Here is a 23,753-nt window from a genome sequence, read left to right as displayed (position 1 = left end):
TTATCATGTTCAGGCATATGTAAAGGTTCTGATATGTAAAGATAATAATTGCAGCCATCACTGTCAATAGAGAATCGGCCAGTATTTCTACTTTCCATATTATATATTATAATTCCATTGATTTCTACATTGGATGATTAATATTCCTAAGATTTATTGAAACAAAAAATTCTTCAGTTTATTGAGTAATTTATTAATAACAATAACACTACATTCTAAAGTGCGTATAGATGATTTTAAAACAAGCAGCTAACATATTTTAATTTGAGGAATATTGTAGCAAGGATAAGCTAATTAGATATTATAATCTAATCCAGTTTCCATTCTGTTTCTCTGGCCTATCCACAAATCATTATCCAGTCTTTTTATATTTAAATAAACAGCCTCAGAAGATTGTTATTGCTAAAAATTAACTATTATCATAAAAGATGAGAAATAAGATTAAATAAGAAGTACTAAATAAAAATCCTTCATAATCTTTCCAATGTTTCGTGAATAGGTCTTATTCTACAAAATCACAGATCTGTTCCAATATTGAAGTTCTAAGTTGTGCTTAGTTTTTCTTCGCTCCCTGTTGCTTAATCCTGTAGTCAGATAGTGCTGCTTTGATAGCATCTTCAGCAAGCACTGTAAATAAAATAATAATAGTTTAAATCATTTAATACCATTAAAATATAGGGATTTACTGCTTAGAATCAGATGACGTTTGTAATTTGTGCCCTATATGGAGAGAAGCTCACCCCCTATCACATAACCCCTGCCTAACCCTTTGAGAATACAGGAATGATATAAACAATTTATTTAAAATAGATTTCAACACAAATAGAATAGTAAAACTATTTAATAGGTTAGTATTGGTACAGACATAATGAATACCTCTGTAGAAGGAAATAATCTTTATGTATTTAGTGATTATTAACTTTATAACCAAATTCAACAATGCGTTATTTACATAACAACTGTGATTGAAGAGACTCATAACAAGAAATACAATTGTGGATTATTTGTTTGACTAAGTTTATAAAACCTATAATATATCTATAACTCACAGTAATTACTGTTCCGTTTACTCACTAAAATCATCTAGATATACACAAAAATTTCACAACTTACTAGAGCAATGCAGCTTGACTGGTGGCAGAGATAATTCCTTAGCAATGTCGGTATTCTTCAACTTAAGTGCTTCATCAACAGTCTTGCCCTTTACCCATTCGGTAGCAAGAGAGCTTGAAGCGATTGCTGATCCGCAACCAAAAGTCTTGAACTTGGCATCAATGATTTTGCCATTCTCATCAACTTTGATTTGCAATTTCATCACATCCCCACAAGCCGGGGCTCCAACAAGACCAGTGCCAACATTTTTGTCCTTCTTGTCAAGAGAACCCACATTGCGTGGATTCTCATAATGCTCAATAACCTATAAAGGAATGTAGTTGAATTAATAGCCTTGTAAAATTCCATGCTATATTTTCAGGATAAACATTTACGTGTTATAAGGGCGGCATTTTTTATAAATAAGGCGTAGCTATGGAAATTATCATTTTATTCTAATCAACTAATAAATTGTTTTATCAGATTTTATCATGTAACCATAACCTAGGCTTAAATGACGTAGGTAGGGCGGAATTTTTGGAAATAATAAAGCAAAATACAAGACAGAATGCATTATCATGTATCAATGGTTATCAACGGTCAAGGTCATCGACGAAATTACGTCGCAGTGTGGTGAAATCAATAATTCCTTGACATTGCACTACGTTATACACTTACATTTGCATGATATGATGCAGTCTGAACAATGTTGGGACTGCTGAAACTCTTTAAGCAAATGCAACGGCGTATGTTGTTCACCAGGAAAGCCATGATCAAAGGGTAAGTATTTCCAGTAAAACACTTTTTTTGTATTTATGAGGACCACCACTTCTTCGCAACAAAAATATAAAACCACAAATCGATGTAGAACAGAGATGTAGAGTAAAATAGGCCCGTTCTGAAACACGTTTTCTAATTAGAATGAAACGTCATAATATTATTCCACAATAATTATTGCTCTCAATCCTTTTTAATAATCATTGATTTGCACCGTATTCAAAATAGGTAAATATAATTTTTTGTGTAGATAGTATACATAATTTTTAAGTTTATTTAGTTAATAATTTTAGTATTTTGATTTCACCGTTAACTACTTCTGGCATAGTGTTTTTGAACGTATCGCTTTTTGACATGTATTTTGTACCGTAATCAAAGAAATTATGGATCTGGCTCATGTTATTATTGAAAAACAAAATACGTAGGTAAGTCTATAGCCTGTCCTCTAAGGGGAAAGATATTTTTTTTATTGAAAAACAATAAATTATAAAACTGAATATTTTTTTCAATACGTTTTTTATGATATAAGGGGAAAACGAGCATACAGTTCATCTAATGGTAAGTCATCACTGCCAACCATGGGCATTGGCGGCGCCGCGCCGGCCCGTTAAGTGAGAATACGCTCTTTTTTAAGGTCACTGGTCGTATTTGGCAATTGGTTCCATACTTTTGTAGTACGTGGTAAAAAATCGTTTGAAAACAATATTGATTTTAGTAAAAATATACTTTATAAAATATAAGCGTGAAATATGAATGAAATGAAATGAATGAATGAATGAATGAATGAAATAAACGATTTCAAATACAAAGTTATGACTGCTGATTTATATAAAAGCAGATCTCCGCTTTTTGTATGGAAGCTGGTTCTCTATTTCTAACAAATTCTAACCAACCTCAAACTTATTGGATAATAAAGTTGCAAAAATAGCTTAGTGCTTGTAATCATTAAAATGTTAATTTTATACCCCTCTATTAATAAGAATAATAATAAAGAAAAGTCGTAGCGGAGTAACTCATAAAAATAACTTCATTGATTCGTCAAAAGAGGTGGAAAAGTTAATTGCCAAAAATGACATATGCGGTTATTCTCAGAGATATTTTTTTGTGAAATTTACTGTTTTTGAGAGTGTGCTCCAATGTAGCAACATTAATATTATGAAAGCGTTCATTTTAAGTGTATTATCAATAAGCTCGTTTTTAAGAGGTTTATCGTGATAGAATATATAAATAATCTTGTTTAAAATTATTGTGAATTAAAAAACGATTTTTGAACTTGTTCTTTTATAAAAAATATATTTTAACATATCCATTTGTTTATATAATCATGGGTTCCATAGTATCAAATTCGAAACAAGTACGTTCAAATTCCAAGTTGTGTAATTTATTTTCTTCGTTTTGTAAAGCAATTAAATAATTATTATTACATTAATTTAATGTAATACGTTTCTTACAAATTATATTACATCTCATATTATCTCTAAATTGATATTTGTCGACATAAAATCCACAATTTTTACAAAATGAGATATTTATTTAAATAATAAACAATGTGTTTAGTATTGAATGTTCTAGGACAAAATATTCCGAATGCACTTTATTTATAAATGTGACCTTTAATGATAAAGGATGACAATAGTTTTTCGAAGTATTACTAGGCTACTGGTGCCCATTGTTGGTAACGTTATTTGTCTATCACGGGCTCAATTAAGTACCATGTAAGTGTTATTGATTTAAATGTTCTTGTTTCACAATTTTTATTACACAATGTTATGTAACTATTGTCAATTTTTTTTGAGTAACAAGTACAGCACTAATCTGTCAAATAGAAAACCGGCACTTGACTTTGACTTGACGGAATGGCCGGCACTTATCAAAACAAAATTATTTGTGAAACGTAGTGTCCGTATATTTTTGCTAAGTCATAAATTTGGATTTTTTTAGCAAAATGGCAGATAATCCAAATTACAAAACTGCTACATCAATCCATGAATTTACCGCAAGGAATATCAAGGGTGAAGATGTGAAACTGGATGTGTACAAGGGTCATGTATGCATTATTGTAAATGTTGCCTCACAGTGCGGTCTTACGGCGAACAACTACAAGCAACTGAACGAGCTTTATGAACAGTATGCAGAGAGCAAGGGTAAGTTTTTAAGACTACATAATTAGATTATTTCTCATAATAAAATATGTACGCAACGAAATAGTTTTTACGAAATATTGTTACCAATTTTTCGTCTCATCGGTCTTTTTTTGTCTTAATGCATTTGATCTATCAAAGTATAATATAATGAGTATATAGAAACAAAAACAAAAAAAATACATTATATAAGAGAATAAAATTATATTATGTAAAAACTATTTCGTTACGTAAAATTATCTTGAGAAATACTTATTTACGTGATGGGATGAATAGGAATATAGAGATAAAACTTAAATTGTGGTTACAGGTACAGTCAGCCACAAAAATAGTTGAAATATTTAAAAATTTCAAAGTTTATTTGTTAAGTTAATGTGTAGTAGCATTTTGAAGTGTTTAATGTGTTCAGCTACCTTTTTGCTTGACTGTACATTAGCCAAAATCCATCCATTTCTTATATATTTGACTGTTGGAATCATTTATAAAAGTTAAATTAGCAGGCAAATAATAGCTGTCGGTTATGTGTTTCATTGTAAGTATTTTTACCGTTATTCTCTGGTACACTTTATTTATTTTGTTATGTCCTTTAGTAGCTCTTGGATAATATCTATATTATGGTTAAATGCTATAGTTCCTGAGCTAATTTATTTTATTTATATTATATAGTGTCTTAAATATTTGATAGTAAGCAATTTACTTTTTGGCTATTGTAGTTAATCAAAATTAATCTTTAACATAATGTTTTTATCATGACATGAAAAAAATATTGTAGTACCATGGGCCAGGCCAATAATCTTTGTTGTTATTTTTAGGACTCCGTATTTTAGCATTCCCATGCAATCAGTTTGCAGGCCAAGAGCCTGGCAACCCTGAAGAAATTGTATGTTTCGCATCTGAGCGTAAAGTGAAGTTTGATTTGTTTGAAAAGATTGATGTTAACGGTGACAATGCCCATCCTCTGTGGAAATTCTTGAAGGTATGTAGATTATATAGGATTATTTCACATAAGCTCATGTCTTTCTAAATGGTTTAAAAACCAGAAGATACAAACATTTTCAGATCTAATGATTGTCATCACCATTTTATAATACATTACAAAATGAAGTGTGTGTTGTCAAATTTTAAGAATAAGGATTAATAAAGGCAATTTGAAATGCTAGTTATCAACTTACTTTTAAGTTTTAAAACCTAAAAGTTAATAGATTTTGCACTCCCATATTTGGCCAAATGCCTGATTTGTTAGAATAATAATTTATAACATGATAATAAACCACAAATTTATTACCTATTATGAAGTTGATGATGTTGATAAATCTATGTCTGAATAAACAGAGAAATCATCTAGGTCCTTATTTTTTCTTATTGTGGAAGGCTATAGGATATATAACATCACACTATGACCTATAAGAGTGGAGCATCAATGAGAAATGTTATAAAAGGCTAAAATGTATTCCTTTTGGAAAGCTTCCGGTATTTGGGCTGCGTGGTTAAAGTTACGCAACAATCATGTATGACGGAATTGTTTCTCCTAAAAAGTTCTTAAAAATAAATCATAAAACAAAGTCCCCGCAGCATCTGCCTGTCTACGTGAACGCGATTAACTAAAAAACTATCCAACGGATTTGAATAAAATGTTATATCGAAATAGTTTGAGACCCTGGGAAGGATATAGCCTATAGGCTACTTTCTATCCCGGGAAAATATATAGCGGGGTTTTAATGAGGGAAAACTGTTTCGAACGGGCGAAGCCGCGACCAAACGTTAATAATGTATAAGATTTAAGAGATCAGGGAGTAAACATTCTGTAATCAAGTAAAAATCAGAATTTTGATAATTATTCTTATTGAGTTATTACCAACATAGTTTATCGAAAATAAAATGTTCACATTCGAACATAAAATTCATATAAAATTAGTGTTGATTGTTTCTACAAGTAGGTTGTGTGCTGTGTCACGCAAGTATCGATCGTCGTTCGAACAGCCTCTGGTAATCATAAAATATTCACGCTAATATCGATAATACCTGTATCGATTTGGTAGCCTTGAAAGTTCCCTTGTCGATGTCGATTAAACTAATATTAGATTTGTTTGTCTATAAAAGAAACCTTAAAAATCACAAGTCATCCTAATTATGATGTAGAATGATAATAAAAAGTATCGTTAAATACCTAGGTACATGAAGTAGTCGCATTTGATTCGGATTTCTTTTCAGGAGAATTACACAAATGAAAAAGTTTTTTTAGTTTTTAACTCTAAAGTATCTATATTCTATAGGCTGAAAATAGTCCGACATTATATTATGAGGGTTAAAATCAATCTAGTATTAGTATTTTTTGAATTGAACATCATTGTACACTTTTTAATACCTTTGTCCCAAATACATTAAACTATATAGTTAAGTATAGACCGGGCAATCAGGGTCAAATTTTTGCTATAAAAGTTAATACCAATTGCCAACAAGTCGCCGTCTTATTTGAATTGATATAAATATAAAAAATAATATAACAACAGAAAATATGCTAACACCTGCCTTTATTGTGTACTTATGTTTATCTTCTTTGTTAGCAATATACCTTCCTGCATGATTTAAAACTGACGTATTTAACACATATACTATAAACACGTGCATATTTTAATTTTGTGATTATTTATCGATCTGATGAATTTGAGACTAACTGCAGTAGAGGGAATAATAGTCATTATAAAATAATAAGTTTTGTAAAGTTTGTTTTAAGTCGAGTAAGTATAAACACTTAAGTAAATAGAATAAATAAAAATAGCGTTTGTCTCCACACGCAAACTATTTGATGCTTGGCGACCTCCCGCGACTTGTGGACATGTCTCGATTATTGCGGGAGATTCGCTACGGATTAAGCCGGTGCCCTTAGGAAAACGGCGCTCTAACTATATTTTTAAAAGCTATCTGTCAGAAATTTATAATACTCTAGCTTTTGATTTCTTATGTTTACGCGAATGTTAGACATTGAAATAAAAACTAAAAACTATTTAAACGGATTTTATCGCGGTTTTTTATATTATTATTTTCTCCCGACGTTTCGATCCTGTTCTACATTTAATTAAATCGGATCCCAAAAGACCGGCTGCCAGACCTCAAGACACTGTGAGCTCATTCTGCGTAGATCGGACCGTCAACAGATAAAATTTTAAAAAGTTGTATATTTGAAAAATGTAGGTAGATATTGTAACTTTGACTTTACGGATGAACAACACCTCAGTCCCCCCGTGACCATGAAGGCTGCAAAGTCTTCGAAACGTCGGGAGAAAATAATAATATAAAAAACCGCGATAAAATCCGTTTAAATAGTTTTTAGTTTTTATTTCAAACTCTAGCTTTTGCTCGCGGCTTCGACCACGTGTAAGAGTTTTCCGGGATAAAAGTCCCGCTATATACAATTTTCCTAGGATAGAATGTAGCCAGGGTCAACTATCTCCATATGAAACTTCATAAAAATCCGTTTAGTAGATTTTGAGAAAATAGATAACATACATACAGACAGAACCCCTTTGTTTTATGATATGTATAGATAGATATACAAATAATTAAACATCACATTTCTAGAATTGATGATTGATCAAGTAGAATGGATTTATATCAAGTGTTCGTTCTTCATTACACCCATTCTACTTCTATACAAAAAATACTTTAATACCTACATACTTTCTTTCTTGATTCTCAATTTTTTTTTTATGTATGCTGCGCCATATATGTATGCTATGCTATCTCTCCCAATTATGAACCCATTTTGAAATTCTTTTTGTGTTTTGTATAGGTTCACCGTGGTCCCATATCAATTTAATTAGCTGTTGAATTACGTAGATGTAGTAGGGCAGTCCTCAAAATCAAATAGGATGAGAATAATATTTTTTATTACGATTTGTTTTTAAACCACCTTCGAAATCCATCTTTTTTGTTTCAATGTTCATAGCGCACCCGTTCTTGGTCGTAGCATCAACTGTGGTATATAGCGTAGGTCAAAAAGAGACAGCGTAGTCGCCTACATGGCTTAAACTAAAAAATAACCACAGATTCGTGGTATTTTTTCATTATAAAATCTTACCCCGTATCCGATCTTACCCGAACGCACCTTATTTGTTTTGACCCTTAACCTTTGAGGTTCCCACTAAAGAAATGTATTGGTAGTTGCTGATACACACTCTACAATATGTACGAGATTAACGCCCCTATTATTTACACAAACAAGATAAGTATAATTTTATTTTTAACGATGCGACTAATTTGTTTTATGTATTTCTTATAGTACAAACAAGGCGGCACCCTCGGAAGTTTCATCAAATGGAATTTCTCCAAGTTCATCGTAGACAAAGACGGCGTGCCCGTCGAGCGCCACGGTCCTAACGTGGATCCGTTGGATCTGGTCAGTTCTCTTGAGAAATACTGGTAGAAATATGCGATAATATGGCGGACTGCACGGGGTAGTTCAGGGTTATGTTGAAAAATATATAGTTTTGTTGTCTTTGGGCAGTTGAAAAGTTTGAAATACACTTATAAAATAGGAAGATTTATGGATTCTTGGAAGAATGTAATTCTATGCAAATCACGTTCCTTTTAAGTTTAAATAGTTTTATTGCATCACATTTGTATTGCATTTAATTTTGTACGTTTTTGAATTATTACGCTTGCGAAAATCAACCTGCATAAAATAAAAAAAAAAAAAAATTTGGCTGTTGTGCACGCGGAACAAATATAGAGTTTTTACTGGGCCCTTATTCTGTATGATAGTGTAAACGCGTAACGCGGCCGTGTCATGTTATGTGCGTGGAATGCTATTCTGTAAGCCAAATTTCTATAGTCCTAAACATGATGCGTTGTGTTACGTGCTTGTTACGCACTGTCAAAATAACGTGCGGGATAGAGAATAAGGCCCCTGTATGTGTTCACAAGACACGTTATGGTTATTGTTTAGATGTAAGATTCATGGTTGTAAAGGAATAAATATTAAAGCAAAATTTGTCTTTATGTTTTATTTATGATACACCTATTTTGTTTACTGAAACAGCACTCAACAGTAGCTTTAAATAACATGAATCTGTGGGGAAACTAAATAGTTTGAATAGTAAATAGTACCTACTTCCAATAGGGTAAGAGGTATGCAAGTACCTACTTCATAAATGGATGCATATTATGGTTACTTAAAGCTTTATTGTTAAAAAATACAATTATATAATTGTATATTTTTTCTTTATGAAGTATTTTTTTACCGTTAAGGTTATAGCTTAAGGTCCATTTTTCATACATTTTGTTTCACCTTTAATCTGGGTAACTAAACAAGTATTGACAAGTAAAGAATTTAAATTCACGTCTAGTTAGTGATTAGTTCTCGCAGTTGAAAGAAAAACGTAAAAATAATTAATATGCATGGATATTTCGGCCTTTAAAATTTAATACGACGAAATTTTTAACACTAACTAGACGTGAATTTAAATTCTTTACTTGTTTAGTTACCCAGATTAAAGGTGAAACAAAATGTATGAAAAATGGACCTTAAGCTATAACCTTAACGCTTGAGTTCCAACTAAAGAAATTTATTGATAGTTTCTGATACACACTCTACAATGAGATTAACGCCCTTATTAATTTACACAAACAAGATAAGTAATAGTATTATTTTAAATGATGCGACTAACTTTATTCCATATCTATTCACCCATTCGTGTTAGGGCCGTTTTTAATAAACGATCCGATCGATAGAATAGACCAAACAAAATAAGGTTTTTTTTATAGTTTTACGTAAAAAAGTATTTCGGTGTCTGTCTACATAGATAATCTAGATGGATCAGATAATTCGAGTATCCTAAGTTATTTTATAGGTAGCCGATAAAACAAAAATATTTGAATGTAGTACCTTAATTAGATAGGTTTCATAGTTTTTATACTATGAGGCTGTGGTTTTGTAGTACGAAACTTTATTGAACCTTATCTTTCCGTATAAATTATAATTCTCTTTGACCTTGTCAATCTGAAGCTGTCATAAGTTTACATATCTTTATTTACACCTTTAATTTTGTAATAATTTTGTATTGGTTTATTTTATATTATTATCTATTAATTTTCTAGCAATTTTATTTTTATATAATCATGAATAAGTCGGTTACAAACGTAATCAATCCGGACTACAATAAAGCTAGGTCAATACATGAATTCACAGTTAAAAACGCTAAGGGCGAAAACGTTAAATTAGAAGCGTACAAAGGACATGTGTGTATAATTGTAAATGTATCGTCGAAATGCGGTTTTACTGCACATCATTATGCGCAATTTAATGAGCTTGTTGCAAAATACGGCGAAAACAAGGGTTAGTAAAAAGCCTTAGATAAAAATATTTTGTCGATTGTTGGGGTGGATTCGTACAGTTTTCCTACAGGATACGATTCTGAGGTACGATCTTTGATTAGGGTTACAGAGTAGACAAGTTATTTGCCTTGGTAAATATAATTCAACTTTGTACCTACTTAACTAATAGCTAGGTATACTGATTTTATTTATAGCATAAATTATCTGACTTATTACTGTAATTAATTTAAAGCGCAATGTTTTATATTGAAAATGTATAGAATTATATATTTTTCTTTTAATAGATTACCTTTAGTCACCTACGTTAATTGTGTCAATTCGAATCTATATCTATGTATTTCGAGTTTATTTCCACCATGTTTTAAGTACATAATTACTCGGTTCATAATATATTATGTGGCTGCCTCGGTGGCGAAGTTATACCTAATATGTCCGCAGTACAACACTGCTCTGAGGCTCTAGTATTGAATCCTCGGTCAGGCAAAGTGATGCGGGGTTTTTCTTTTTCGTATTAGGCTATATATCATATTTGTGGCCAACATGGCGACAGGCTCGCCCTCTAACATATCATGGAAAGGAATACACAGCTAAAAAGTGGGTGAACTGGTTGCACCGCTGCCTTCTAGGATAAAGACTTGATGCGTGTTTCATAATTTTTGTAGGTTTGAGAATTTTAGCGTTCCCCTGTTGGCAATTTTCTGGTGAAGAAAAAGAAACATTGGACTACGCATTATATTTTGATATGTACGATAAAGTTGATGTCAATGGAGAAGGGGCTAGTCCTCTGTGGAAGTTTTTGAAGGCAAATAGTTTCAATTTCTACCTTTAAATTAAGTAACTAGTCACCCAATTGCAAAACATTGATAATGGATCTACTGATCATTCTTAGGTACCTACCTACAACCATTAAATAATAAGCATGAGAGAAATAAAATGATTGTTGCGGCTAACAGATGTTCTCTGACAAGTGGCTTTCTTTTCTTTTTCTTTTGTTACGGCTTTGCTCTGTCGATTTTCAATGCCTATGTTCTTTACTCGGTTTTCATGATTTACTTTTCCATAATCATAATAAAATAAATTATGTACACCATTCAACTATTTAGAGTATCTTCGCATATTGAACGTTGTATTTATACATATGTATCCAAATAAAGATACCTCAGCTCATTGGTCTAGACTCTAGTCGTTTGGATTCAATTTCCAGATCGGCAATAAAACACGTGACTTCACTGATTTGTTTTTTGCATCTTTCTTACATTTGTTAGCGTGACTAGGGTCGACTTATACAAACACATCGGACTTTTGGGTGAGCACTTAAGGCGCTCGCCACCCTTTGAAATTAAGTGACCATGCTGAGGGCAACCCATGGTTATTAATATTAATAATGGGTTGTCCTCAGCAAATAAAAATACTTATGTTCAATAGTAAAACTCTCATTATTAGTAAAGTATTTGAGTATAATACTTACTACAAATTTGTGCTGACAACGCCCATACATCACAATATAAATAAAAACATAATATTATCAAATAGAGTAACGGATTTGTAAAGTATGTGAATAATCTAACATACTTCATGTAAGTAGATTGTAGATTATCTATAGATAAGCAAGTACGTGAATCAATTGAATTGTTTTTAACAAAATATCTTCTATTTTTTAAATATTTGATTAGTCATTGTAATGAGTTAGATTATGTAGGTGGTAGGAGTAGGTAAACATGTTTGCGTGAGCGTGCAGATATTATGCAGTAAGTATGACTATGTTTTGTATGTTTTACGTCAGAGAATCCTAGTAAGTATGTCCAGTATGCCTTTCCCGTCATGTAAGGTTACGTTTATTTTTATACAAATACGTTTTATGTCGTTAGGTTAGAAAATAACCTTATTCATAATCATTGAGGTCTCATCATCTACCAGTGACCGTAGAGCCGAGGTTTGTAACCCGTTAGTGGGTTGCCCTTAGCATACTCGTTTAATTTTCAAGTAAAATAATAATTTCAATCAGAAGACCCACCAAAGATAATATAATCTGAATATTAAGTTCTATTTATTTATTTCAGCTAAAACAAGGGACCCCAAAAGGAAATTTCATAAAATGGAATTTTACAAAATTTATCATAAATAAAGACGGAGTGCCTGTAGAGAGGCACGAGTGTAAAGTGGAACCATTAAATTTGGTCAGAAATCTTGAGCGCTACTGGTGACTTATGACCATTTGTAATCTTACTAATATTATAAATCATTATTTCGCTCCCTGTATTCAAATCAGTGGAATAAAGTCGGTCAATATAAATTACCCTTCTATTAAATATTTTCCAGTAGCTAACCAACTACTCATATAGGTATAACCCGTTACATTAAAGAAACTAATCTAAAATGGCGGCGCTTATCATCTTCTCTCGCTTGTACAGTGTACACTAGTGTTGTCCAAACTCATTCACGCGCGTACCGCAGACAGAAAAATAATGAATAGTAATATTCATTAATAATCATGGTTATAATTGAATGCTTATTAAATATTATTAATTTGAAAAAAATCTTAGACCTGAAACTTTACATACTATTTACTAACTGTATGCTATATAGCTGTCAACGTAAGTACAAGCCGCCATTTTAGAATCGTTTCTTTAATGCATCGGCTTATACCAATACAAAGTCTACCAACCCGCAAGTTTAGGTCAGCGGACTAAGTTTAGACCCTCTCAATAGAGAAGATCTGTAACCAGCGGCTCGGTGACCCCAATATAACTCTCCGCGATGGCTGAGCGGTATTCATCAAGCACTTCTCTGCGAAACCTAAAAAAAACTCCAGCGGAATCAGCAAAATTTTGAAAGGGGCCTATCAAAAAAAAAGTTTGTGGAATCTCTGACGGCCGTTTGTTCTTCGCTGGTTTGTTCAAATGTACTGATGACCCTTCTAAGCTATTTACTACCTCAATTAAAAATGTAGAAAAAATTTAAATTTAGGAGACTTAGATTCATTTCTTTACATTAAAATGTTGGGGTGATTTAATTTTTCGAGTTATACTCAAAAGTAAGACATGTTTTTGATAATTATTTATCTCATTAAAAGTATTTTAAAAGTGTACGGAAGTTGCTTAACCTATGTCGCACAATTTTGATTACAAGAAAATACATAATTGTTAAATAAATTAATTAATCTTATTATTTGACCAAATATTTAACTAGTGAATACTGTTACAACCCAACTCAACTCAAGTTATAGTTACGCTATTATTGCTATTTCAATATAAATGTTGAAGATGCATAACTGAGATTAATATCCTCAGGAAATACCTTTTACTCTAGAGAGTGTATTGTGTATCCGCTTAAGCGTTTTATTTTTGCTCCGACTACTAGTAAAGTTATGTTTTTAAAATAATATATCGAGTACTATATTTATTTTTAACTATAACTCTATTTAATTATATTTCCTATATTCGCTAAACTTATAGAATATATAATACACAAACCTTACGTACTTAATGAAAAGGTTGCAAACGGTACGATGGTTGTACAAACCATGTTACTACAGCATATAAACGCCGTGTCGCGTCGTGTCGTGTACATGAATAAAGCAAAGTTTAGGGCGTCACGTCGCGACGTACATCGGTCAATGCATATTCTTATATTATAATTATTATATTATTTTAATAATATTATGACGTGATCAAACTTGTACACGGACAATTCATGTACTTTTGTCATGAGGCGTAGGTAAGTCAATGGGAATGTAACAAATTATAAGCGTTACATAGATTCGATTAATCGGGGAATAATCGTTAGTTTTCGGTTTTAACACACAGAAATAGGAAGTTTACTACATCAGTCTTGCCAATATTATAAAAGTGTTACTATCTTTTTTTATTTTAAAGAGATAGAAAAAGACAAAAAGTCTAAAGATAGTGACATTTATTTTTAGCCAATCACAGGAGACTTTTTAAATTCATTCTAGCGTCGTTGGCGCTTGGCTTCGTTCGTTTTTGCGTTTAACGTGTTGGGTACTTTTTGATTTGCTTGCGTGAATTTGTTTGTAAACGGTATTTTGTATTATTGTGTTCTCTGGAAAAATATAATATATTAAAACCTAACTGTGTTACTGTGAATAGATGCATATTCTATTAACGTGACAGGTAATAATCATCTTTGCGTGTGGTTTTTCGTGATAATTTTAGAAACCAAAGTGACCAGTTGTACATATTATTTTGTTACAGTATGTCTACAAGAAGCGGTCGAGTTAGAACCAGTGTTGCTAATATAAGTCCGGTGCGCACTCGGAAAGGTGTGTCGCCAGTGCGGTCTCCCGCCAGAACGCGGAAAAGTTCACCAAGGAAAAGTTCTCCCGCGCGGTCGACGCAAAAGTCACCCTCAAGGAAATCGCCCAGTAGAAAACCGGAATCTAAGTTTCCAGCTCGTAAGTCGCCTTCTCGAACCACTAAAGAAACCAAACAAACTGCTGAGATACAGCCGCAAGTCGTTCAAAAATCCCCTTCAAAGCGGCCTGCTATTAAATCTGACTTAGCGGTGAGGCTCGTAGATTATTCATCTAAATTCGAGTCTTTCCAAAGCACACTTACCAAACGATCTGAATTTGCAACCAAGGATGTAACATTAGCACAGAACGAGTTCGTGTTAGGAAAGGTCAACGGCTTAGATGCTGTTGATTTTAGTTATGGCTTGCGGAATAGATCGGTCGAGGCTGAGTTGACGCCGCGACGATCGAGTCGGCTACGAGAGATCAAAGACAAGTTCGACGATGCTGAATTACGCAGAAGCGTTAGTAAGTCACTTACTCACAGCAACTCGGTCAGTAAATCACTTGACCAATTTTCTGATGAAGAAAGTGTATATGAGGAAATTCCAAAGGAAAAGTCCAAATCGGTGACTAGGAAACTTGCTACACCATTGAGGAGTAGCATAAGCAGCCTGACCAATATTTCAAGTAGATGGGAGTTTGGAGGCCGTGCTGGGGCTGCAGCTTTGATCCTGTTAATGCCGTTAACAGTTTGCAGTATAATAATATCATGCAAACATTCATGCTCCCTTAATATAGATCTGAATAAATATAAGGATTTGCAATTCTGGCTTAGTTTGAGATCACTAGGATTGATTTCCAGTCTGCTTGTTATTCAAACTGTATTTGCTGTTATTCCCATATTCGGTACAAAAGCAGACTTGATGGATGGACGAGATCATAAATACTGTTTCAATGCATTTTTTGCAAGTCTATTTACTGTTGGTTTGGTTTATATATTGCAATATCTACAAGTATTAAATAAAGAAGTCATTGTCAATGAATATTTGCAATTGGCTGCAACATCTTATATATTTGGATTTATTTTGAGTATTATGGTCTACATTAAGAGTAGGAGACTCAAAGATAATGAGTTAAACACATATGGAAACACAGGATACAGATTATACGATTTCTTCATGGGACGGGAGATCCATTGCTACCTAAAAAAATTGAATGTGAAGGTTTTGATTTCAAGAACATGCAACATTACAACTGTAAGTATGCGATTTGTTTCAAATATATTTAATTTTTCTTTGACTTAACTTAATTTGTTTAAAAAAAATGATAGTCTACCAAAATAGTTGTTTCTTAAAACTATTCAGATAAGTATAATACCAGCACCATAAAATGTACTGGCATACTGCTGAGTTCGCATTTCCTCAACACTACAATAAGATTTATATTTGTTATGTAGATAATTATAATTGTCATTTTTCCTGTGCATTTACATTGGTCACCAAATATACCGAATATTTTTATAGTATATTATGCAAGGTCAATTTGATATGGTGTTAATAAATGAAACCACATAATCATATTTATCTCTCCTAACGCTGTGTTAAAATTCATTTGTGAATAATGTATTTTTCCACAAATAATCCCTTTTTCATTTTTTAAAAGGTGTGTTCTTGTGTTACATATACAGTATTTATTTACATATCCAGTAACTAAGTATAAGGTGTTATTTTAGATGATAAGTTTTTTTAGGTTTCTTTTAGTATCACAATGTCAAAATGACCTGTATAAAATACAGGAAATACAGCTAAACCAACTAGTGGTTAATTGTGTTCATTATAAGTACTTAACACAAATAGTATTAATGCAAATAATTGGGAACAACATTACAATACAAATTGAACATTAAAGGAATTGTAACAAGTATCATTTCACTATAGTGCAACATTGCTTTATGATTTATCAACACCTATGCTATATAGGTATAGTTAATACATTCATGCTTAAAATTGAGGAAAACATGTTCTAATAGTTTATTAGTGACTTGGAATATTAATAACAGATATGAACTATGCAGGAATATGCTGTTATCTTAATTTGATATTGTTATACAACATTAATGAAAACTTGTTTTGTTTCAGCTGATATTGTTACTATTTATACTCTCTCAAGGCATCCATCTTCAAATAAATGATAAAGTGCAACTCACAATAGAGAACTACAAAGAGATACTGAACAAAGTACAGTTACAACCCACAATTATAGTATTCACAATAATGCAAATAATTTATATTCTTAACTTTATTGTAAAGGAGTACAAGATAACCAGCACATTTTATTGGCAGTCTGAGGGTGTTGGGTACCTCCAGATTGTGTCGAGTGCACTTTATCCTTACTACTTCACAACAATATCTAAACATGTGGCAGATAGTAAACTTGTCCTGTCGACTAATGCTTTGGTCTTTGCTTCTGTGCTCTTTACATTGGGATTATTTGTCATGCTTGCTAGTAATAATATTAAACACAAGTTCCGGGCGAATCCATTGCTTCCCAGCTTGGCAAGTAAGTTGAGAGTATATTATTTATATACAAATTTTATTTATTTTAGTTACGCCTATAGATATTTCATGATTAATCTATTTATAATTAGTAATTGAGCTTTTAGCCCTATCCTCTCTTCATTTGTAGATATATTTACCATAATAAATAATATATAAAATTCGTGTAATTATTTATCAGTAGCCGGTGTTTAATTTTTGTATCAATTAATTTTTTTTTTCGTTCACAGACTTAGACTCGATGCCAACGTTCCATGGGAATAAACTGCTCATCTCTGGTCTTTGGGGCGTATTGCGGCATCCGAACTACACTGGCGATATTATTATCCATATTTGTTTAGCTTTGCCTGGCCTTTTATCTAAAAAGTATATAGCGGCAGTGCCAGCTATACTGACAATACTTGGGCTGGGTTACCGTGTATGGCGGGACCACTACCGGTGCAGAAGTCGCTATGGCGCCGCCTGGCACAGATATTGCAAAAAAGTTCCGTCAGTAATCATACCAAAAATACTATGATACTGAGAATGTGCAAGGTTATATCAGCTCTCTAATTGTCAATTCGGAACTTTTGTATTTAAATTTGGTGAAGGAATGATATTTTTAAAACGCGTCGAAAAAATTCATTTACCTCTGTTTTTGAGCAATTTTATTTAATAAAAATCGTCATACATTTTACGTAATAGTTTCATAACAATAAAAATGTTTTGAAAAAAATTAATGAAAAATTAAATTTTCACATGATTGTCAAAATTGATTAAGAACTTGACGCGTAGATTTTAAAGTTTGTAGACTTAAAAGAAATGCAATTAAAAAGTGATTATCAAAACTCATCACAAAGCAATCAATATCTTGACTATTATTACATGTACATGTTACAATGTGTAATGTCTATTTTATATTATGAAAGAATATTTACTATTTTATTACAGAGTGTACATAAGATTTATATAAGTACTATAAATTTATATTTGAGATTATTTAGGTATTTTAGATATAAATGATTGGCAAATATTGTTATGAAATTTTTACAAGTGTTTTAGTAACATAATTTTACACCAAAAAAAATGCATGTGTCGTGTGTTCGTCTCTCTGTATCGTCTAAATACGAATTGGTACAATTTTTTAATCTTTTGATAAAGCCTGTTCTTTTTATTTACAATAACTACTAGAGGTTATACTGCTTTTATAAACAGTCACCTGATTTAACCAACAGTCACATACATGGTTTTATCATTTTATGTAGTAATAATTGTAGTTATTTTTCTGTTTCTCCCCAATGTGACCAACGCGAAGTTTATTTTCGACTATTGTATGTATTCGAACTATTATTAATTTACTTTATTTTTAAAAATGTACAAAAGTTTTATTAGGTTTTTCTTAGGCTAATATAATTTTATATCTACACTCGAATGTATTACGATTTACGTTAGAATTATTTTTTGACTTTAATAATTAGATTCAATTATAAGATAGTAGACTTAAGTATTTTTAGAAATGTAGTTTTAATTATTATGTAGTCTATACAATTTTAAAAACTGAGCGTGTCAAAGCAATATTCGGTAGAAATATTATGTAGCTTGTAGTACTATTCTTGTAGTACAGCAGCATGTGCTCAAAGGAATATCCTTCATTTTAGTATTACAAAAATATGTATTATCATAGTTAATATAATATAAATATTATAGCGCTCGATGTTATGTATTTACTACTTAATACTTCTACATAATTTAAATCTTCAAATTACACGTGTTCAAGACAAAGTAAAATATATAATGAAATCTAATTATACTGTGTTGTAATATGGCGGTAATATTTAAAAAATGATTTGTATGTTTATCGATTGTCTAGAAAAAAGCATTGTAGGGCAAATGATTAGTAATTAACGAGTTAAATTATCAAAGTAAGACTTGGCAATGCCCGCCGAATTTGAAATTAGAGACTATATTTTGATAATGTATTAGGTACTCTTTAACATATATATTGGGCAAGCCATTGGATAACATTTAACGAGCAATAAATTGCTCAACATATTACATCTATAGTCTATTGCACGTAGAATCTCTTACAAAATATATTGATTAAGAAAAATATTATTGTTATAAACTACAGTTTACAAGCCATAGTGCCAAGTAGAGGTCGTTGACGATCCTATTCCTATTTTGACGCATATTTACTTCAATATTTTTAAAAATTAATAATAATTAAATTAATAGTATACAGGTGACTGATAAATTAGCTGTTATATTTTATAAAAGATTATGTATTTCTTACATTAAGGCGTTTCAATTTATCTTAAATGATTGAATAAATATTTTGTAAATATTTAATACATATTTGTTTTCTTTTAAACTACTTACCTTTCCAGAACTTATTTCAGATGTTCGAAAATACTAGTTATCGCTTAACTCGTCATCATCATCAGCCCAGTATTATATACTGTCCCATTACTGGGCACGGATCATTTACTACCGAGAGGGATAAGGTCTTAGTCCATCACGCTGGCCTAATGCGGATTGGTAGACTTCACACACCCTTAAAATTCCTATAGACAACTTCTCAGGTATGCAGGTTTCTTGACGACGTGTTCCTTCACCGTTAAAGCAAGCGATAATTCACAAATTCTTCACATATAATTTATTTTTTAGAAAACTCAGATCTGTGCCCTTGCGTTTTGAACCTGCGGACATTCGTCTCGACAGTCCGTTCCACACCCAACTAGGCTATCGCCGCTTTATCAGTTAATTCGTGTGCCCTTATACGAGGGCTGTGACTTATTTAAACAAAAAGTTGTATTGGGATCCAGAAATTACATCTGGTTCGGATTTATGCGAAGTTATGCGGAAGATTTGGTGTAATAACTTAAAACATTAATTAGATTCCATTTATTTATTTTTCTATAAAATACACATACAATTTGTAAATAAACAATTCAATATTCAAATACATATCTACTTACAGATTTTCTTTCTAAACATATTTACGTCCACGCTATGTAACACAGGTAAGTGCAATTGTTATACAAGGGAATTTAAACATTTAACGTATGCTACCCACCCAATGCACAGATACTTATGCAGTACTCGCGTTCTATACTTATTAATCATATTATTAAAATTCTACGCTTAGATTCATTTGTAATATCGATACCTTTTATTAGTATGTAACGTTTCGATACCAATTATTTTCTGCAAGTTAGACGGCGAGTACTGACGAAAAATTCGAAAACCAAATATTAAAAATGCCGACTGACTGATATGTAATTTATTTCCAACGAACATCTGTGTAATTAATATATTAGAAATGATAATTAGTGGATTTATTTGTTTGATTAAAAGAAATAAAGCACTGTGAGTTTGACATGTAAGTCCTTTAGGACGATACAGCCTCTACACTAAAATAACTAACACCAAGTACCTGTAGATTTTATCTAGTTTACACGGATCTTAAAACGACAAAATCGATATATTAATTTATTCACCTAATAGGCCTATCATGAACATGAAATAATATAAAGATGAAATCTTTATGTAATTAAGTACTTAATTTATCTTGTAAGCAATACACAATATACTTAACAGATAGCCGTTGTAAGTTTGCATATTTGTATTTAAGGTTGCGTTTTTTCAAGCTTTGGCACGAATAAATTACTGGTTTATTAGACAAGTATAATACAACTATTAACATAAATTACATTCCAGTACACATGTATAATATGATGGATTCTTACATAATTTAAAATACCACATAAAATAATTTAATTTAATACCTACTCAAATAATTTGATACAATAAAATGATTAATTTAACCTAATTGAAATTACTACAGGGCTAAATAAAATATAATCAACTCTTTTATGCTCATAGTTTAAACTTCTAAACATCATAAGACTCATTTCTTAATCTATGCTCACTGTTTTTCGAAATGAAGTAAAAGAGTAAGTTAAAATGTATCGGACGTAAGTAGGTAGAGTTAATACGTACTTGTACATACATAACTACTTCTAAACGATTGCATAATTTATGTACGAGACGTCATTATTTATTTGTAAGAATATCAAGATTTATGGAAGTTACATTTTTCAAAATTAATGGTTCTATTTTGGGAAGACACACAAACATTCTTATCTATTTTAAGCTCGATGAATAAATAAATTTTATTACAACATTCACGGGAAAATAGTTATTCAGTTACTCCATCAATTTTAACTGCATCTTGGGTTTCTAGCGAATATGCCAGTTATTTTAATTTTTAAACAAATTTAAAGTTTCATCACTTTTATAATCACATTGAATTAACCATTTATTTACCGTCACATGCATGATTTTTCATTTATCTAGTTTATCTTTTTTAATTAAATAGTGGTTAAATACGCCATCTAATTATTTGGTTCCATTTAACATTCACTATGAAAATATACACATTTAAATCTATTTTATTAACTATTTACAATTATATATATACATAAATGAGTGATAGTTTCGAAAATACTCTTGCAGGGATAAGGATTTTTGACGAGATTTAAGTAATTTGGATTTAAAAATATTATTCCATTGGATTAAAAGAACGTCTACATATTATAAGTAAAATATAGAATAGATTAATATTGTACAGGAATTTTCAAATTATTGTCACGGCGACAGGGAAATGAGAAGCGAACAATGAATGAGTTAGTATAGGTAGGTAAAATATGTTCAATTCGAACAATTTTATGATATGGCAGTGTTTTCATGTCCAATTTATTATATTATTAGAGTATGTGGGTACAAATTCAAAATTATCTTAGGCCAACTTATGGGGATAAATCTCATTATGGGATTTCTAAGGACATGGTACCTATTTGCTGCGGATAATCAGTCGATGCCATTATCAAAATTATAAGGTCTAAGTATATTGTGGTAGATGCAGGTAAACCACTTTCAATAAATTATTATATACTACATTCTATTAAAAATGGCCGGAACGATTTTAATAAAAACGATAAGAAGCCATAGCTTGAGGGATGATAAAGCAATGTGGATGATAGTTTTAGATAATAAATTTAACGTTGATTTCATGACAGATAGATATTTGTCCTTTTAATTTGTAAAAAGTTCCAAGCAATTTGATAGTAATTAAAAATATTTATAAGTACCTATATTTTTCAACGACAAATTTAAGATTTATAGACAGTAGCCATATAACTACAATTTACAGAATTCCGAAGACTTTTAGTCACTAGCTTAAGACCTTGTTTCTGACGTAAGTATTCTAAAAGAACTTTATAACTAGAAGTTAAGACATCTTACTAATAAGGGCGTACAGTTAGAATATGAATGATCAAAGACGAATACGGTAAACCGTTTCTATCTATGAAGGTGATTTATTAAAGACACTTGTGTAAAATTAATGGTACTGTGAGCATTTCGGCATAAAATGCATTTCACAACAGTACATCATCATTTTAATATTAAAGGAATGTTAGGTCTACCATCAATATTATAAATAGAAATACATTATTTTAACTAGAGAAAAAGTTGCAAGGAAAGGAAAGTTTGTCTAATTTTTTTTATTTGGGGCTATATCCATTACAATGCTGTCTTTTTTCATTTATTACAGCTCGGTGTACGCGCAATTTAAATTCAAATGATATGAATTTTGTCATGTAATTATTTCAATAAACATTTTATTTCGGTACATACTTGACCATCTTCGCAATTGAATTTATGCGTTTCTGCGTTTGTAGCTGTCATGGATTTACCTAATTTGATATTTAATGCCTCGTTTGTATCTTCAAACACCAAAAAAAATTTTGAAATTAACTGCATGTAATTTTATTTAAAATTTTAATGTGGGTATTTTACTTTATGTATTAAAGGTATAGTGGGTATTATGCCTGTCTGATATATTTGGTAGGTAGTAGGTATCTATAAGTACCGGATTGTGCTCAGGATGTCAACATCATTGTAACAGGCGTTGTTATAACTATGAAGAATGAACTAGCGACCGTGGATGTAATAGGTGTCTAGCAACTACAAACGCTTATCACATCATTTGAGACATGATTTACTTGACATGGGAGGCATAATTTTCTAGGCAGAAACGAGACCTAGATGTAACAAGTACAATTTACAGAAGCAACAAATTATAAAACGCCAAAGTAGGTTAAGTTTATAACGATACAATCAACATAACTGGTTTTATTAAGCTGGAAAAAGGTCCTAACCTGTTTGAATGTTAAAATATCGTATTAATAATGTTCGTTTGGAGTACGTATCCTACTGTATATATGGTTTTGTGAGAGATCATGAAGCGCGGCATGGGAGCCGTGCGCGGACCGCGGGCCGTCAGAAGTTGCTGTCGAAGACACCCATCGATCTCGAGATTTCTTCGTCTCGCAGGCAACAGTCGAGGAATTCGTCCAGAGTCAACACGCCGTCGCGATTCAAATCCATCTTCTGAAATTGTGAACATTTTACCTTTAGGTACTTATCTATTTTCACACTAATATTGGGAAAGGCTGACAATTTAAATTAATAGTATTTTCAGTTATCAACGTGAATCTTTGAGAACATAAATGAAAGATTTGTTTGATGTAGGCAATTATTACTTAGTATAAATGA

The 23,753-nt window shown here is 31.5% G+C and overlaps 5 protein-coding genes across 8 annotated transcripts in view; 3 read left to right on the top strand and 2 right to left on the bottom strand.

Annotated features, from left to right (window-relative positions):
* Positions 1-169: 169 nt before the first annotated feature.
* LOC115440827 (iron-sulfur cluster assembly scaffold protein IscU) lies at positions 170-2,011 on the bottom strand. The gene is made up of 3 exons (XM_030165305.2): positions 1,771-2,011; positions 1,114-1,417; positions 170-627 (listed from the first exon to the last, which is right to left on the bottom strand). Exons 1-3 carry the CDS (start codon positions 1,861-1,863, stop codon positions 554-556), a joined length of 471 nt encoding a protein of 156 aa, XP_030021165.1. The 5' UTR covers positions 1,864-2,011; the 3' UTR covers positions 170-553.
* Positions 2,012-3,434: 1,423 nt separating this feature from the next.
* On the top strand, positions 3,435-9,002 carry LOC115440826 (probable phospholipid hydroperoxide glutathione peroxidase). The gene is made up of 4 exons (XM_030165304.2): positions 3,435-3,584; positions 3,811-4,013; positions 4,823-4,986; positions 8,290-9,002. Exons 1-4 carry the CDS (start codon positions 3,496-3,498, stop codon positions 8,431-8,433), a joined length of 600 nt encoding a protein of 199 aa, XP_030021164.1. The 5' UTR covers positions 3,435-3,495; the 3' UTR covers positions 8,434-9,002.
* Positions 9,003-9,881: 879 nt separating this feature from the next.
* LOC115440828 (probable phospholipid hydroperoxide glutathione peroxidase) lies at positions 9,882-13,499 on the top strand. Its single transcript, XM_030165307.2, has 3 exons — positions 9,882-10,344; positions 11,006-11,145; positions 12,404-13,499. Exons 1-3 carry the CDS (start codon positions 10,128-10,130, stop codon positions 12,545-12,547), a joined length of 501 nt encoding a protein of 166 aa, XP_030021167.2. The 5' UTR covers positions 9,882-10,127; the 3' UTR covers positions 12,548-13,499.
* A 645-nt stretch (positions 13,500-14,144) lies between these two features.
* On the top strand, positions 14,145-19,483 carry LOC115440829 (delta(14)-sterol reductase TM7SF2). Its single transcript, XM_030165309.2, has 4 exons — positions 14,145-14,476; positions 14,558-15,854; positions 16,737-17,157; positions 17,384-19,483. The coding sequence occupies exons 2-4, from the start codon at positions 14,559-14,561 to the stop codon at positions 17,668-17,670; spliced, it is 2,004 nt and encodes a 667-aa protein (XP_030021169.2). The 5' UTR covers positions 14,145-14,476; position 14,558; the 3' UTR covers positions 17,671-19,483.
* Positions 19,484-20,335: 852 nt separating this feature from the next.
* LOC115440830 (Kv channel-interacting protein 4) overlaps positions 20,336-23,753 on the bottom strand; it is a 224,145-nt gene continuing 220,727 nt past the window's right edge. For all 4 annotated transcript variants that reach the window (XM_030165315.2, XM_030165314.2, XM_037440316.1 and 1 more), the window contains one exon: positions 20,336-23,588. In XM_030165315.2, the coding sequence (XP_030021175.1) occupies positions 23,478-23,588 (111 nt within the window). In that variant the 3' untranslated portion in view covers positions 20,336-23,477. The remainder of the gene's footprint in view (positions 23,589-23,753) is intronic.

The sequence above is a fragment of the Manduca sexta genome, chromosome 19 (genome assembly GCF_014839805.1).
Source record: "Manduca sexta isolate Smith_Timp_Sample1 chromosome 19, JHU_Msex_v1.0, whole genome shotgun sequence".
In the NCBI taxonomy this organism is placed as follows: Eukaryota; Metazoa; Arthropoda; class Insecta; order Lepidoptera; family Sphingidae; genus Manduca; species Manduca sexta.
The sequence above is the reverse complement of the archived record's forward strand: the minus strand, read 5'-3'. Positions and strand labels throughout refer to the sequence as shown.

Coding starts and splice junctions, on each gene's coding strand:
- LOC115440826 (XM_030165304.2), top strand. CDS start 3,496: ATGACAATAGTTTTTCGAAGTATTACTAGGCTACTGGTGCCCATTGTT. Junction 3,585..3,810: donor CGGGCTCAATTAAGTACCAT/GTAAGTGTTATT, acceptor GGATTTTTTTAG/CAAAATGGCAGATAATCCAA. Junction 4,987..8,289: donor CTCTGTGGAAATTCTTGAAG/GTATGTAGATTA, acceptor TATTTCTTATAG/TACAAACAAGGCGGCACCCT.
- LOC115440827 (XM_030165305.2), bottom strand. CDS start 1,863: ATGGCTTTCCTGGTGAACAACATACGCCGTTGCATTTGCTTAAAGAGT. Junction 1,418..1,770: donor CTGCATCATATCATGCAAAT/GTAAGTGTATAA, acceptor ATTCCTTTATAG/GTTATTGAGCATTATGAGAA. Junction 628..1,113: donor AGTCAAGCTGCATTGCTCTA/GTAAGTTGTGAA, acceptor TTTTATTTACAG/TGCTTGCTGAAGATGCTATC.
- LOC115440828 (XM_030165307.2), top strand. CDS start 10,128: ATGAATAAGTCGGTTACAAACGTAATCAATCCGGACTACAATAAAGCT. Junction 10,345..11,005: donor AAAATACGGCGAAAACAAGG/GTTAGTAAAAAG, acceptor TAATTTTTGTAG/GTTTGAGAATTTTAGCGTTC. Junction 11,146..12,403: donor CTCTGTGGAAGTTTTTGAAG/GCAAATAGTTTC, acceptor TATTTATTTCAG/CTAAAACAAGGGACCCCAAA.
- LOC115440829 (XM_030165309.2), top strand. CDS start 14,559: ATGTCTACAAGAAGCGGTCGAGTTAGAACCAGTGTTGCTAATATAAGT. Junction 15,855..16,736: donor GAACATGCAACATTACAACT/GTAAGTATGCGA, acceptor GTTTTGTTTCAG/CTGATATTGTTACTATTTAT. Junction 17,158..17,383: donor ATTGCTTCCCAGCTTGGCAA/GTAAGTTGAGAG, acceptor TTTCGTTCACAG/ACTTAGACTCGATGCCAACG.